This window comes from Rhamphochromis longiceps, linkage group LG7, assembly GCF_057381845.1.
Source record: "Rhamphochromis longiceps isolate RC_006_pf linkage group LG7, R_longiceps_female_GT1.1, whole genome shotgun sequence".
In the NCBI taxonomy this organism is placed as follows: Eukaryota; Metazoa; Chordata; class Actinopteri; order Cichliformes; family Cichlidae; genus Rhamphochromis; species Rhamphochromis longiceps.
The window spans coordinates 8,938,194-8,952,965 of NC_140563.1; the positions used below are offsets into that span (position 1 = coordinate 8,938,194).

Sequence of the window (14,772 nt, forward strand, 5' to 3'; positions counted from 1 at the left end):
TATGAAGTGATGAATCCAAATTTGAAATTGTTGGCTCAAATCGTCAATATGTATGAAGTAGATCAGGAAATGTGTACAACTGTGAGTGTGACCCATTTGTACAACACGGTGGAACATCAGTCATGGATTGGCCTCCCCATAGCCCAGACCTCAGTATTAATAAAGCAGTATGGCGTCATTGCAACAGAGAATGCAACAAAACGCAGCCAACATCCAAAGAAGACCTTTAAATGTCCTTCAAGAAGCCCAGAGAGCTATTCCTGAACATCGGTTCAAGAAATTACAAAAGAAACACAGGCTGTGCTGGAGAATAAAGGTGGTCCTACCAAATATTAACTTTCAAGGTTTTTAGAATTGTATGTTTCTGCCTATTTCCATTTATTGCACCTATTTCCCATTCTGTACTCAGTAATGTACTTGTCATACATATATATATATATTTTAGTCCCAGAATTAAAGGGACATCAGTTTTTGAAAAATGAGTTCTGGTCTCTGTTTTTTTGTTTTTGTTTTTAAAGGGTCTACGTGGTCTCCAGCTCAGATAAGATGGTATGGAATAAATACTATACCGTGGATAAGCATTAAGTCAACAAACCCTATCTCAGTTCATTTAAAAAAAAAAAAATAACACGAGATTTTCCTGAAAAGATTTTTCACGATTGGGAGGTTTTGATGACCACATTTGAAGCTGCTGTATGACCTGATGCTCCAAAATCAGCAAAAGATTATTTAACTGCATTCCGTGCAGTGACTGTGAAGACCATAACATGCGATTCAATTTCACATCCATAAAAACAGAAACATTTTCTGTGTTCTGCAGCGCAGTGTGATCCTAAACCGATTCTTCTCTCTTATCTCGAAAAAAAATGTTTCAACTTCAAAACACAAGCACAAAGTAATTGTTATGTTATATGTCGCTTTATATTTCTTGCCTGAAGGAAAACTTCTGCCTTGACATTTATTTGACAGGTTTAGCCAAACTAAAAGCTGTGCACATAAGATAGAAATGATTACTTTTAGTTTTGCTATCATCAGGCATGATTTAATGCAAGTTCACACTTAGAGCTTGCACCACTCCTATATCACATGCATTTTTTGAGAACACCTAAGCAATTTTAGTCAAGTAGGTAGCTGGACTTTGATTATACTACAATATTTCCCCACTGCAAATGACTGCTTTTACTTTTATAAAACTTATGAACACTTTTTTGAACTTCTGGCTAAAATAGATCACTCTCTTTAAGATGAGAAGGGGATTCAAACTATTGCCCACAAAACATCAGACTTAGATTGTTTTTCTCTACATAACATCTCATCCTATTGAGAACAAACATCACGGAGAGATGTGTTTCAGTCTCTTTGTCATTGTGATGAATCGTTACCATGTTTTTAATGACCGCAGGTTGGAAAATGATTTGGTTGAGAATACTGATACACAGAGGGACAATTCCAGGAGTTTGCGGCCTCCATTAGCATGACTATGGAGATCATCAATCTGCTGCTCGTTCTTTCAAAAAATAGATTTGTTTGAGTGCAATTTTTAATTTCTAACCAACTGCATCTGAGATATGTAACATTATTTGACCGTGATGCTTGGCTATTAAGAGCAAAGACATATTAAGTATTATTACTTATTTATTAAAACTTCCTAGATTAATAATAATGGGAATATTATTTAAAACATTTTAACACGTTTATTTATTTATGCACTAAGGAAGGGGTGCTGCAACACAGCCAACACCCCTACCTCCCTGCTCATGGAAACATCTGGCTCAGAAAGCTTCTGGAAGCTTATCACCAGATAGTTGTTCTCTGCAGAGACATAAAAGATAAGATGAACCATGGAAATGCAGGCAAACAACTGAGCCAAAAGTCAACATCCATATCACAGATAATCATTAAGTCAACAAACCCTAACTAATTTACACTCACCTGTTACAACAATGATCTCATTGCTCTTGGAGCGGACTCGGAGGGTGCTGAGATCATTCTGAGGGTCAGTATCTCTGATCACGCTCCGGGCTAATGCCACAAGGTTTTGAAGTTGCTCTGCATACTATACAGTCATGGACTGATCCAAAGTTGATCTGATGGGGATGCCTTAAAACTAATTAATGTATTCAGAAATTCATCAGACATTCAGACTTCATTTTAAGATTTTCCTGGATAAATATTCTTTTTGGCAGAGGTGTAGTGCTTCCGGTGTGGTAACCTAGTCATTACCACACAGACAAGGGCCGTCAGTCATGAGGGATGCTCTCTACAACATCTGGACATAGCCAGTGGCCGTTTGACCCCCCTGCACCTCCTGAAGCTCCATTGTTCCACTGAAGGAAAAAGCACCCCAGACCATTATGCCGCCTCCTACACTGTGGAGCGTTGAAAACATCTCAGGTGGGATCTGCTTGTCCTGCCAGTAATGTTGGAAACCATCAGGACCCTCAAGGTTCAATTTTTTCTCACCAGAGAATAAAACTTTCTTCCAACTTTCAATGACCCGTGTTTGGTGCACTCTTGCAAAGTCCAAACGGTCAGTTCTGTGGTGTTCAAGGAGACGAGGATGGTGAAATTTTTGGGGATCTTCCACTTGACTTTTTTGTTCCATAACCCTCAGGACCTTTTAAGAAATTCCAAATGACTGTCTTACTGCTCCCACCTCAGCAGTGATGGCACACTGCGAGAGACCCTGCTTTTGCAGTTCAACAACTTGACCACGTTCCAAAAGGGAAACTTTTTTTGCCTTTGCCATCAGAACGTCATGACAGTGTGAATACCTGACAGAAAATGACAATGAATCCACATTTTTGCACAGATTTGGCCTTTTAAAGGCATGTGATCCTAAACTTGCGATCAGCTATAAAACAGCCTGTTTCAGTTTAAGCGTTGTTTTCAATAAACTGCATGCTCAAAAGAATGTTTTGTCTCACTCACATTTCTTCTTGCTGCATATTGAAGCTCTACTTGGAACCTTGTTAAGCTCCAACCATGCAAAATATGATTTTTTGCCATTTTTCAAGTGTTCTTAAACTTTTGATTGTATATAACGTTGGTATTGGTATTACGATTGATATACTTTGTTTCTATCCTCTAAGTTTAGTTTGAGCTCACTTAACTGTGTAACAAATTATTTTTTGGAAATGAAAAACATGTACTATGAATAATGTCTGAACCTTTTTGGTTTGACTATTTTATTTATTGTCTGTAATACATTTAAACAACAGAAGCTGACCCAAAATGCTTTAGACTCAGGACGATCTATATTCCAGGTCTCCAGAAAGTGATATTTTAAAATAAATAAAAAGCTGAAAGGTGTTTTACTTTATTAAGTAATTATTGTGCAATCACTGTGATTTAGTGGTTGTCAAAATGTTGTCATGAACAGTAACTTGAAAAAAATCCTAAAACCTGACATGACATGAAGCAGGACAGACAAACCGACACTGAACTGAAGGAAACAGAGGACTTAAATACACAGAAGGGTAATGAGAGAAGTGGACACACCTGGGGAAACACAGCTAACGCAAATAAACAAGATGCCACAGGGGAAGTAAAACTAAACAAATTGAACATGAAAACACAAGACTTTCAAAATAAAACAGGAAACATGGAAAGACATGAACTGGGACACGCAAGCTTACACAAGAGACAGCGAGAGGGAGCGAGAGAGGGAGAGGGACACAGAGGAGAGAGACACAAAGGGAACCTACATAGACAAGGAGATAACACGTGACAAACAGAAAAAGACAAATAAACAAGGAGACACGGGTGAATCACAAAGACTAAAACTCACCCAGAGCATCCTGACCAAATGTGTCACAGTCTGGTACATAAATTGCTCTATTGCTGACCGCAAGGCACTGCAGCAGGTGGTGAAAACCGCTCAGCGCATCACAGGGACTCCACCTCCTGCCACTGAGGATGTCCACAAGAATAGATGTCTACGCCAAGCAAACATCATTCTCAGGGACTCCTCATCCTGCCAAGACACTCTTCCAGCTCCTCCCCTCCAGAAGGCGCTACAGGACCCTTCAGACTAAAACCAGCAGGTTTAGGAACAGCTTCTGTCCCACAGCTGTCACCCTACTGACCTCAGTCCCCTGCTGAACCTTTTCATCCACACTCACTCAATCCTTCTACACTCCTAGTGACCACGATCATTGCTGTCATTCATTCTCAATATTCACCATATTCTCACATTGGTTACGGCTATAGATTTTAGGACACTGACATACATAGTCTCTGTTATAATGCGTACACTGTTCACTGTTATAGTCAGTTCAGAGCGCTACGCTTCCACTACTGTAGATATATTCATAGCACTCTGTAGATCTGTTTGCCACACACTGGTACATCTATGTATGTATTTATGTAGCACATCTGTGTATTTGTTCATAGTACATCTGTATATTTGCCCATCTGTATAGCAATGTAGAACATCTGTATGCTGTACAGGCCATCTGTATATCTGTACATATGTATACAACAGTATACATATGTATACACAATGTACATTTGTCTGTAGCTCATCTGTATATTTGGTCTCTCTGTACATAATTCTGTTCATAACTATTACACCATTTATCCTGCCCTTATCTGTATATATCTGTATATTTGTTCTCCACTTAACTTATCTGTATATAATCTGCTCTTATTGCACTTACTGCTCTTGCACTTCTGGTTAGATGCAAACTGTATTTCGTTACCCTGTATTTATACATGTGTAATGGCAATAAAGTTGAATCCTAAACCCTAACTAATAATAACAATACAGGAACTTAACATAAGAAATCAAAAATACAAAATAAACTTAAAATATATTTTGCATTTTGACACTTTATAGGTTAAAAGTATCAGTATTGGTATTGTATTAGCAATAATGGACCTGTATTTACTTGGTATTGTTTTTTTCTGTTTGTTTGTTTGTTTGTTTTTTCATTTTAAAGCATGACATTATTATGTAGTTGTAGGAGTAATTTCTTGAACTAAGCAATCATTGTGGTGTACCAGTTTAAGATGAAAAAATATACATAAAATCAGGCCTTTACTCATGTGTTATTACTGCTCCAGCACAGTATTGACCTAAATGATCAAAAGTGAATACATACTTTAACTCACTGTGCCAGCACCTTCTTTCCTCAGTCTCATTTCTTGAGGATGACAAGAAACAGTGTGGTTCTTGGACAATGACAACTTTGAGAACCTGTTCTTGAAAAATATCAGTGAGCTCATCAAGCGGTACTGTACCAACCTGGACTGTAACTGATTTGCTTTTCCCTTTTATTAATTTGCATGTTTATGGACATCAGCTCGCTTTAATTCTATTCATTCTGACATAAACGTTTCTTCTGCACTTCCAGGTGTTGATCATACACGTGAAGCCCAAAGATCTCAGTCAGGCATACAGAAGTGTACATCTCCCTGGATGAAATCCAAGATGTCAGTGAATGTTAAGTTGCACCAAAACATTTCGAGACAAGTATTAGTTTATTTATCCAAGACATTTAAACGTGTCACCAGTGAACTGAAAAAATAACGCTGTCTTGCCATCTAGTGGTGACAGTGTGCACAGCCTCACAATGTATGTGGTCTTCTTATGATGTGATTAAAAATGGCTTCAAGGACAGACATTGTTATTTTGCCTCCTTCTTTTCTTCTCTCAGCTGAAACATTCATCTCATCCATGTCTTTCAGCGTGCACACATCAATAGCCATCACTTCACTCCTTCTGTAGCCAACCAGGATACTCTAGTCCCAAGGGTGAACCTGTCTGAGGATAAGGAAGAGTCTGATCAGCAGGAGGAAAAAGAGGACGAGGAACAAGATGAATAAAGTATCAGGGCAATGAAGCTGTTTCTGAGACCTACCGGGAGTATGTGGATAGTGAGTCAATGTCAAGATAGTGGAATGTGTGTACATACGTTACCTCAAGGGTAATTTGGATTTGATATGACGGAAACAGTTAAAAAGTGACCCATATAGTGGATATAAAAACAAATTTTTTCATGTAATTGGTTCTCAAAATATTTGATACTGATATGCAATGCTAGGCATACACCGTATTTGACATTTATTGGATTATATAATGATCCAGAGGTGACTTGCATCCAGAGGTTAAGGTGATAAATTCCCTGATTCTGGGAACTAATGTCTAATGAGTTCAAAGAGTCCATTAGAACATTCATCTGGGACAGATGTGTGATACTCTTTGGCATCATTGTTGACCATAACCATGACCGGAAGTTGGAAAATTATGATTTGGAAGAAGACGCTGATACACACGGAGACAATTCAAAGAGTTTGCAGCCTCCATGAGTATGAGGATGGAGCTCATCAATCTGCTGCTCTTCCTTTATGACCTTTTTACAAGCTAATCATTCAAAAAACAAACAAACAAACTGAAAAATAAATCTAAAATTTGCTTTCGTACAATTGTGTGTTGAAAGATGCATTTGTAGCACCTGGTGACAAGGCTATGTGACATAATTTGACCATGGTGCCTGGTTATTTAAAGGCAGAAAAGATAAATAACAACAGAAATATTATTTAAAACATTTTAAAACTTTTCTGTCTTTCTTTCTTTTTCTTTTTGCACTTAGCAGGTGGTGCTGCAACACACCCAACACCCCTACCTCCATGCCCATGGAAACGTCTGGCTCAGGAAGCTTCTGGATGCCTATCACCAGATAGTTGTTCTCTGCAGAGACATAAAAGACAAGCTGAACCATGGAAATGCAGGCAAACAACTGAGCCAAAAGTCAACAACTACATCACAACAACTAAAATCGTTAAGTCAACAAACCCTAACTAATTTACACTCACCTGTTACAACAATGATCTCATTGCTCTTGGAGCGGACTCGGAGGGCACTGAGATCATTCTGAGGATCAATATCTCTGACTGCGCTTCTGGCCAATACCACAAGTTGTCGAAGTTGCCCTGCATATTGTAGAGTCATGGACTGATCCAAAGTTGATCTGATGGGAACACCTTAAAAGAAATTCATTCATTCAGAAATTCATCAGACATTCAGACTGTATTTTTAATATTTTCCTGGATAAATATTCTTTTTGGCAGAGGTTTAGTGCTTCCTATTTGAATAGCTGAGAGCATCAGTCATGCACATGTTTGAGCTGTTACTTGTTTACACACACTGATCAGGAATAACTGAGCAAAAGTGATCAAACAGATTAAATTTACAAACATAAAGTCATCTGTCTGACCATTTTCATCAGTTCTTACATGGTGCTTTCAGTTCCCTCCTCCCTGGATATGTCTTCTCTCTCTGTTTCACACTATCCTGTGGGACTCTTGCCCACACACTCTAACTTTGAGGCCCTCTCACTCCCTCTCTTATTCTCTAGTGAATTTTGAATGTCACAGTTACAGATGTATGTGACAGCTCAGGTGGAGCGCAGGATTCATCCAGAGGAGAGCTGCTTTATTATTATTTATTATTATTATTCCACGGTGTAAACCTGGACTCTAACACTTGATCTAAGCACACATTTTTTCTTCTTCTGTATGCCATGTGAGGTTATGTATTTTTTTAAATTACTACTAAATACTGTAACATTCAGACATTAATCTGCTCTCATTTTTTTAGTCATTTTTTCTCTCAACTGTTGCATTTTCACAGATATTTAATAATAATGGATTGGATTTATATAGCGCTTTTCAAGGCACCCAAAGCGCTTTACAATGCCACTATTCATTCACTCTTGCATTCATACACTGGTGGAGGCAAGCTACGGTTGTAGCAACAGCTGCCCTGGGGCAGACTGACAGAAGCGAGGCTGCCATTTCGCGCTATCGGCCCCTCTGGCCAACACCAGTAGGCAAGTAGGGTAAAGTGTCTTGCCCAAGGACACAACGACCAGGACAGAGAGCCAGGGGATCGAACCGGCGACCTTCCGGTTACAGATACGGTTCCCAACCCCCTGAGCCACGGTCGCCCCATTTAAATGTTCTATATTACAGATCTGAGAGAAGGAGAAAAACAAACTACATAAAAATGATCTTTGGTGTTGCAGAGCTTTATGACTGCATAATTTGACAAAAAATCTTAAACACTGCAAATCTATTATTTAAAAAAAATATCTCAGTTGCCTAATGCATCTTGTACCGTGGCTTCGCTGTAGTTCTCTGAAAGGGAAACCAAATACAAATGAACTACAATAATAACTGTGTCCATGGGCCAGATTTATTAATGCTCTCCACTAGAGCACAACTATCTTTTGGCATTAAAAAGCAGCTGTTGGGATTTAATGAAGAGGCACGGTATCGGTTATGGTACTGAAAGTAGTTTAACAGTAAATTTAACATAGTAAAAGGTGACATTATATTGTTTTGGGGGTTTGTGACAGTTAGAGTGCTCAGTTATTTGAAATGAGAAGGCTAAATGTTATCAGAGAGTGTGTAATTTTAAATGGAAATAGACTGGTACTTACACGGCATTTTTCTACTTTAACTGAGCACTGAAAGTGCTTTGTGGCGGGTGGATGACTCAAAGCTGTGAGCACAGCACTCTGTCCTATAACACTTCATTCTGTCCTCATGTAGAATGTTTAGAGCTGAGTCCCTTTCTGGTCCTCTGTAGTAATAGTATTTTACTGAAACTGAGCAAAACTGAGCTGCATTTAAGCTTTTTAACTGCATTTCTGCACAGAGATCAATACAAAATGAAAACATCTCTTCACACCTTTTTTCAGCAGTGTGTACACAGAGCGATTTGGATCGTTCTTCACGCACATGCTCACGTTCTAATGGCAAACAGTGTTGGTGTAAGAAAACGTGTTAACCATGCAGTTACACTGTGTTGTTTTTGTTAGGCAATAACTTGCTCCTTTGTAATCCTTCATGGAGCCACTAATCTGTGCTGCTCTTGCTAGTTATTTACTGAAATGAACTGTCGATAGCTATCAGCTACAAAACTAACACCGTGCCTCTTCGGAAAACCCCAACAGTAACTTTTTGACACCAAAAGAGGGTTTTAAGCTGCCGCAGACCATTATTTTTGTCTTTTACCTTAATTAACTTTCTTCCATTTCAACTAATTATAACATCCATGAATATTTTATTTCCTCTGTGAAAAAAAGCGACAGAGCATCATTCTGAGCAGTACTGCTCTGCTTTTTGGTGTTGCTTACCATCTGGATCGACGACTAGCGTTCCAATAACACCTTTAGTGGCTTCAATCCTCTTCATTTGTGCCTCAACTTCCTCACCCTGCTCAACCAAAAACATGATCAGGCGCACGTTTACATAAAAAATGTGGCTTTTCCAGAACTGATAAAACTGTAATCAACCTGATGGTTGAGGGATTTCGTGTCCCATTTAAAGTTAGAAAATGTTAAATATATTCTAAAAGAAAAAAAAAGGACATTTTTATTAATGTATGTGGCCTATTTACACCCTGCTTCTCGACTGTTAGTGCGATAACAAATTGGAATGATTTATAACAATGTCTTACAAGTATAAGTGGCAGCAGGCATACTCAAGTAATGGGAGTAAAGTCACCCCCATTTGACTTTACTTACTTATCGGAAGTGTCATTCATTTTCAGATACTAAGTGTAGCTTGCTAGAATCAAATGACAGAACAAATACTAAGGCTTTCTGTCTTATATAGTTCATAATCCATCGTGATTGTGTGATTAGTTTCGTATAATATTACTGAAATGTAGTAAAGAGAAAATAAAAATATAACATAGTAAATGAACACAAAATTAAATATAAAGCCAAGACTCCTACTTTGAGTGGTTATTTGATAGTGGTTTGTATCATTTCGGGTTGTAAACCTGTTATAATACTTGTATCCCCTTAAAAAGAACGGTAGCTGATAAGTACTGGCAGGTTGATGTATTGTTCACCTTGTTTGGTAAACATAAACATAATTAAAGTTATCATTATGTAGGCTTCTGCTGTTGTGATTTGACGCTATATAAATAAAACTGAATTGAATTGAATTAAAAGTTGTTCATAAAGTCGTACCATTTCGTCGGCCTTCTTGCTCTTTTTGTGCGTCTCTACGGTCTCTCTGTTGCCAAGAGAAACGGAAGAGACGTCAGGAGCGAGCGGAAGTGTAGCGTAGCCGTCATTGTGTGGAGGTGTGTTGTGTTCTGTTTATCCTGCCTGCGAAAATGCCGGAGTTAGCGGTGGAAAATGTGGTCGTTCACCCCCTTGTGTTGCTCAGCGTGGTGGATCATTTCAACAGGTCAGTGAGATCTGTATTTAAGTTCCGTCTTATTATCAATATTGGACTCCAAAGTGTCCTGAAGTGTGACGCCGCAGCTAGGCTAAGCTAAGGTTAGCCATGCTGAGTCAGAGTGCCGTTAGCTAGTTAGCTTCTTAAAGTGTCAATGTACTGTATGAGCTGTTAATGAATCCTTAAAACAATGTTATTCATTAGCATTTCTACAAACTAATCCACGTACCCGAACAGTTTGATCTGGTGTCATTAAACATGACGGAGCTGTGCACTGACTCTAGCTTAGCTTACAGGTTAGCTAACGAGTCAGACTGTATGGGCTCCATTGATTACATTTTTACAGAAATCTGTGACGATAACAGCTTCCTCTGCTCGTTTCTTTTTTAAATTCTTGAATCTACAGGATAGGAAAAGTGGGAAATCAGAAACGAGTGGTCGGTGTCCTCCTGGGGTCATGGCAGAAAAAAGTTCTGGACGTCTCAAATAGTTTTGCAGGTAAAGTACATCCTCAGACATCTTTTCACCTTAAAATACTTAAGCCAAGCATTTACACTGTCCATTTCCACTGTAATATGTTTATATCTTTAGAAAATATATGTTCACGGAATGTGTTTTAGTTAGAACAGTCAGAAACGGACACGTTATGACTCCAGTGCCTGTGTTAGGTTCTTGATTATCTTATTCCCACATATCTTTTAACTTTTAACTTTGTCTACCAAGTCCAGCAGCATCTCACAGTCTGTGATTTCTGCTTTATTTTATTTTCTTGCATTTAATAACCATTAAACATCTTTGTCATTTGAAGTAAAGAAATCTCTGGTATTCTGTTTCTGACCTTTGCTTTTCAACCTCTTTTTGACACAAGCATGTCCACTAAACATATGGGTGACCAACCTGATTCATTTTCTGCCATGTTAATATAGACAAATGCTGTTTCTAAAGCAGTGATAAAACATTTGTTCAAACACTTATGTTTGTTTTCATTTTAAAGCTTGGAATCATTTTTATGAAGTTGTATGTGCCTGGACATGGCGCAGTGCGTTCATAACAGCCAGTTTTTACCCAGATTGTCCTGACAACACATCATCACTACCTTTAAGGGCTCAGTACACTGGTCACGTTGGTGACTTCATGTGCTATCGGTAGCGTCAGCACACAGCCGGTGTATAATTTAGCCGGTGCAGTGTTCTTCTGAATAATTGATCAGACAAAATCTCCACATCAGCGCTGATATAGGAGGAAGAGAAGTCAAAAGCAAAAATAAAGCATTTTTCCACAAAGTCTCATCTTTTCAGACTAATGCAACATCTCCCTTTGTATAAGCTGTGAATCTCTTTTGTAGTGATATAGCATTAAAACAGTGGTCAAAACTGACAGTTACACACTTGTGTCTTCAACACAAGTCTGCAGTGGCACAACACACCAGATTACAAAAATTGAGAGGTGCACAGCTGGCAGAAACAGACTTGCGACAGCAGATGTGACGTCAGTTTATATTCAGCTTTGCTATACAGTGGATATAATGGGGTCTTCACACCTACAAATCCCTATATGCTCTTGCTCCCCAGTATTTATCTGACATTCTCCTCCCCTGCGCCATATCCTTATTCATTTAATTATTATTTTTCTTTGTTCTAACTATTAAGCGATTACAGGACACCAGTGTAAAAATAAGTGATGTACCAGTTTAAGAAGATCTATTAAGTCAGGGTTGTCTCATGTCTCATTACTTCCTGCTACAGCACAGAATATGTATTCTGAGCCAGTTTTTAAACACACTCTCAAGTTGTTTTTGTTTTTTTTCCTCCCCAGTGCCATTTGATGAGGATGACAGGGATGACTCAGTTTGGTTCCTGGACCATGACTACTTGGAGAACATGTATGGCATGTTCAAGAAAGTTAATGGTAAAAGCAGTGCTTCTGTCTCTTAAATTAGTATGTTTTTAATGTTAGTGTGTCATTCATACATTTGCGTTCACTTTTTCAGCCAGAGAACGAATAGTTGGCTGGTACCACACAGGACCCAAATTACACAAGAATGACATTGCCATCAATGAGCTCATCAAGCGGTACTGTACCAATTCGGCAAGTAACTGATTTGCTTTTTCCTTGTATTAATGTGCATGTTTGTGGACATCAGCTCGCTTTAATTCTAATCATTCTGACATAAACGTTTGTTCTACACTTCCAGGTGTTGGTCATCATAGACGTAAAGCCCAAAGATCTCGGTCTGCCCACAGAAGCATACATCTCTGTGGAGGAAATCCATGATGTAAGTGATCGCTAAGGGGCAAAAAAAGTTGGAACAAGTACTTTGTTTAGTTGTTTTTCCTCAGATCAGATTAAAAAAATCTTAATTCATATGGATAATTCCTTCTTTCTAGGATGGCACTCCTACGTCCAAGACATTTGAACATGTCACCAGTGAGATTGGAGCTGAGGAAGCAGAAGAAGTGGGAGTGGAGCACCTGCTGAGGTACTGAACAAACATTTGAATTTAAACACATTAATGCTACACTGTTAGTGGAATAGAAATTTCAATAAACAAACAATAAGTGGTATAACAGTACAGAGCATCAACTGTGCATTGCTAGGGCTGCATGATTATGGCAAATTTTATCACAATTATTTTGATTGGTGTTGAGATAAAAATTGATTTTAGTGACAAAAATGTTTTAATTAGACTTTGATATAAACATAACTATGCTTTCATGTTCCTGCTGATGTAAAAATCTCTGTATCAACATAACATTCATCCTCGTTCGCCTAAATTGCACCTCTCAGAAGAAGAAAAATAGAAATAAAGAAATTGGACCAAAATTTAACACACAATTAAATTAACCGGGCACTGCGTTCACTTTTACACTGTGCTTCATTTCTTTTAATTAAAACGTTTTTGCCAACATATAAAATTTTTATTCAGCTGGCTTAAATGCATAAAAGGCAAAATATAAAATCCTTTGTAACTGCATGGATGTGAAGTGACAAAGTTCTCATGAGTTGTGATATACCTCTTCATGTCCCATGCAATATTTAGTTGTTCTTGTCAGAGGGAATAACATATCTTTTGTCCACTGTGCTGATCAATTTCTTGCAGTCTTTGTTACTCACTGTCTTTAGTGAACATGCGCCTCTGACCAAGTGTAATGTGGTTGTGCTGAGGATACATCACATTAGCAACCACTGCATTGTCTCTACAGAGACATCAAAGATACAACGGTGGGCACACTATCACAACGCATCACAAACCAGGTTCACGGCCTAAAGGGACTCAACTCTAAGCTGTTGGACATCCGCTCTTACCTAGAGAGGGTGGCTGCTGGCAAACTTCCCATCAACCACCAGATCATCTACCAGCTGCAGGATGTTTTCAACCTGCTGCCTGATGTAAATCTACTGGTAAGTTGTTTATGTTTGAGGTCTGTTTACTTTATTTTTAATCTGGCAGCTTTTTAAGTGCAAGAGATTATAAAACACGTATAGCTGTATGCTACTTTGGGAATTTCATGTTTGCACTAAATTAAAGATGTGGCTGTTACCTTTTTTTTTCTTTTCTTTTCATTAAATTTTTACAAATACTTTAATAATCAATGCAGAAACGTAATAAGGAAAACTGTGTGTTTAGTGTGATAGTGTTTTTAAACAAAACTCAAAAATGAACTGGCATTTTCAATATCGTGATAAAATATTCATATGCCTTACTAATGTGTTTTTAATTGCTGTGATAAACAAAACCTTTGGTGTGAATATGAGCTCTGTGTGTGTTTGGGGGGGGGGGTCTTATCGTAAAAATCTGTGGTCAAATACTGCATCAAATAGCAATATTAAATGTCTTTTATTATACATAATAAACTACTAAGATGTTTGCTGGGATAATATGTAAGTTTTTTTTATTTTGCAGGAGTTCACAAAAGCCTTTTACCTAAAGACCAATGACCAGATGTTGGTGGTCTACTTGGCCTCGCTCATACGCTCTGTGGTGGCTCTGCACAACCTGATCAACAACAAGATTTCCAACCGAGATGCAGAAAAGAAGGAAGGACAGGAAAAGGAGGAAGGCAAGAAAGAGAAGAAGGATGACAAAGAGAAAAAAGATGACAAGGAGAAAGAAAAAGAGAAGGAGAAAGCAGACGGTGCCAAGAAAGATGAGAAGAAGAAAAAATAGTGAGCATTCTTCCTCTGCGGTCCTCTCTCAAATCACACCGCCATCTTCTGGATGGTGCTCTACTTTGTGTCCACAGGCACAGCTCTGTATGTGGGTCTCGGGCTAAAAGTAGGACTCTATATGGGGAACGGTGTCATTTGAGATTTGGTCTCATGGTCACAAACGGCACTCTCAAAGACTTGTTATCCTACAGAGATGATGTTGTTTGCTCGTCGGTGTTGGCCAGTGTGAGAACATGCTGTGTCCTGTTTTCATAGTTGCCATAGCCTCGATGTTGCAAACACCCGGTGTTGCTTTTTTTCTTTTCTTTTTTTTTTTTTGTATGTTCGAGGAAATGTTTCTGTATCACTCATTAAACTTGGATCATATTATAAGATGATTGTTCTGATTCTGTCTTTACA

General features: G+C 38.4%; 2 protein-coding genes across 2 annotated transcripts; one reads left to right on the top strand and one right to left on the bottom strand.

The window, feature by feature from the left end:
* Nucleotides 1-5,465: 5,465 nt before the first annotated feature.
* LOC146664736 (dynein light chain roadblock-type 2-like) lies at nt 5,466-10,073 on the bottom strand. The gene is made up of 5 exons (XM_085411992.1): nt 9,990-10,073; nt 9,147-9,225; nt 6,820-6,987; nt 6,630-6,694; nt 5,466-5,767 (listed from the first exon to the last, which is right to left on the bottom strand). Exons 1-5 carry the CDS (start codon nt 9,990-9,992, stop codon nt 5,717-5,719), a joined length of 366 nt encoding a protein of 121 aa, XP_085268118.1. The 5' UTR covers nt 9,993-10,073; the 3' UTR covers nt 5,466-5,716.
* On the top strand, nt 10,056-14,745 carry psmd7 (proteasome 26S subunit, non-ATPase 7). Its single transcript, XM_085411988.1, has 8 exons — nt 10,056-10,212; nt 10,610-10,701; nt 12,019-12,111; nt 12,194-12,291; nt 12,398-12,478; nt 12,591-12,682; nt 13,407-13,605; nt 14,108-14,745. Exons 1-8 carry the CDS (start codon nt 10,139-10,141, stop codon nt 14,369-14,371), a joined length of 993 nt encoding a protein of 330 aa, XP_085268114.1. The 5' UTR covers nt 10,056-10,138; the 3' UTR covers nt 14,372-14,745.
* Nucleotides 14,746-14,772: the final 27 nt, after the last annotated feature.

What these genes read in the sequence shown, in the direction of transcription:
- LOC146664736 (XM_085411992.1), bottom strand. An exon ending in GCTAGTCGTCGATCCAGATG is followed by an intron (nt 6,988 to 9,146) that starts GTAAGCAACACC and finishes ATTTCTTTTAAG; the next exon opens with GTGTTCCCATCAGATCAACT. An exon ending in TGAGATCATTGTTGTAACAG is followed by an intron (nt 6,695 to 6,819) that starts GTGAGTGTAAAT and finishes ATGTCTCTGCAG; the next exon opens with AGAACAACTATCTGGTGATA.
- psmd7 (XM_085411988.1), top strand. Translation starts at nt 10,139, where the DNA reads ATGCCGGAGTTAGCGGTGGAAAATGTGGTCGTTCACCCCCTTGTGTTG. An exon ending in AGCGGTACTGTACCAATTCG is followed by an intron (nt 12,292 to 12,397) that starts GCAAGTAACTGA and finishes CTACACTTCCAG; the next exon opens with GTGTTGGTCATCATAGACGT. An exon ending in TGCCTGATGTAAATCTACTG is followed by an intron (nt 13,606 to 14,107) that starts GTAAGTTGTTTA and finishes TTTATTTTGCAG; the next exon opens with GAGTTCACAAAAGCCTTTTA.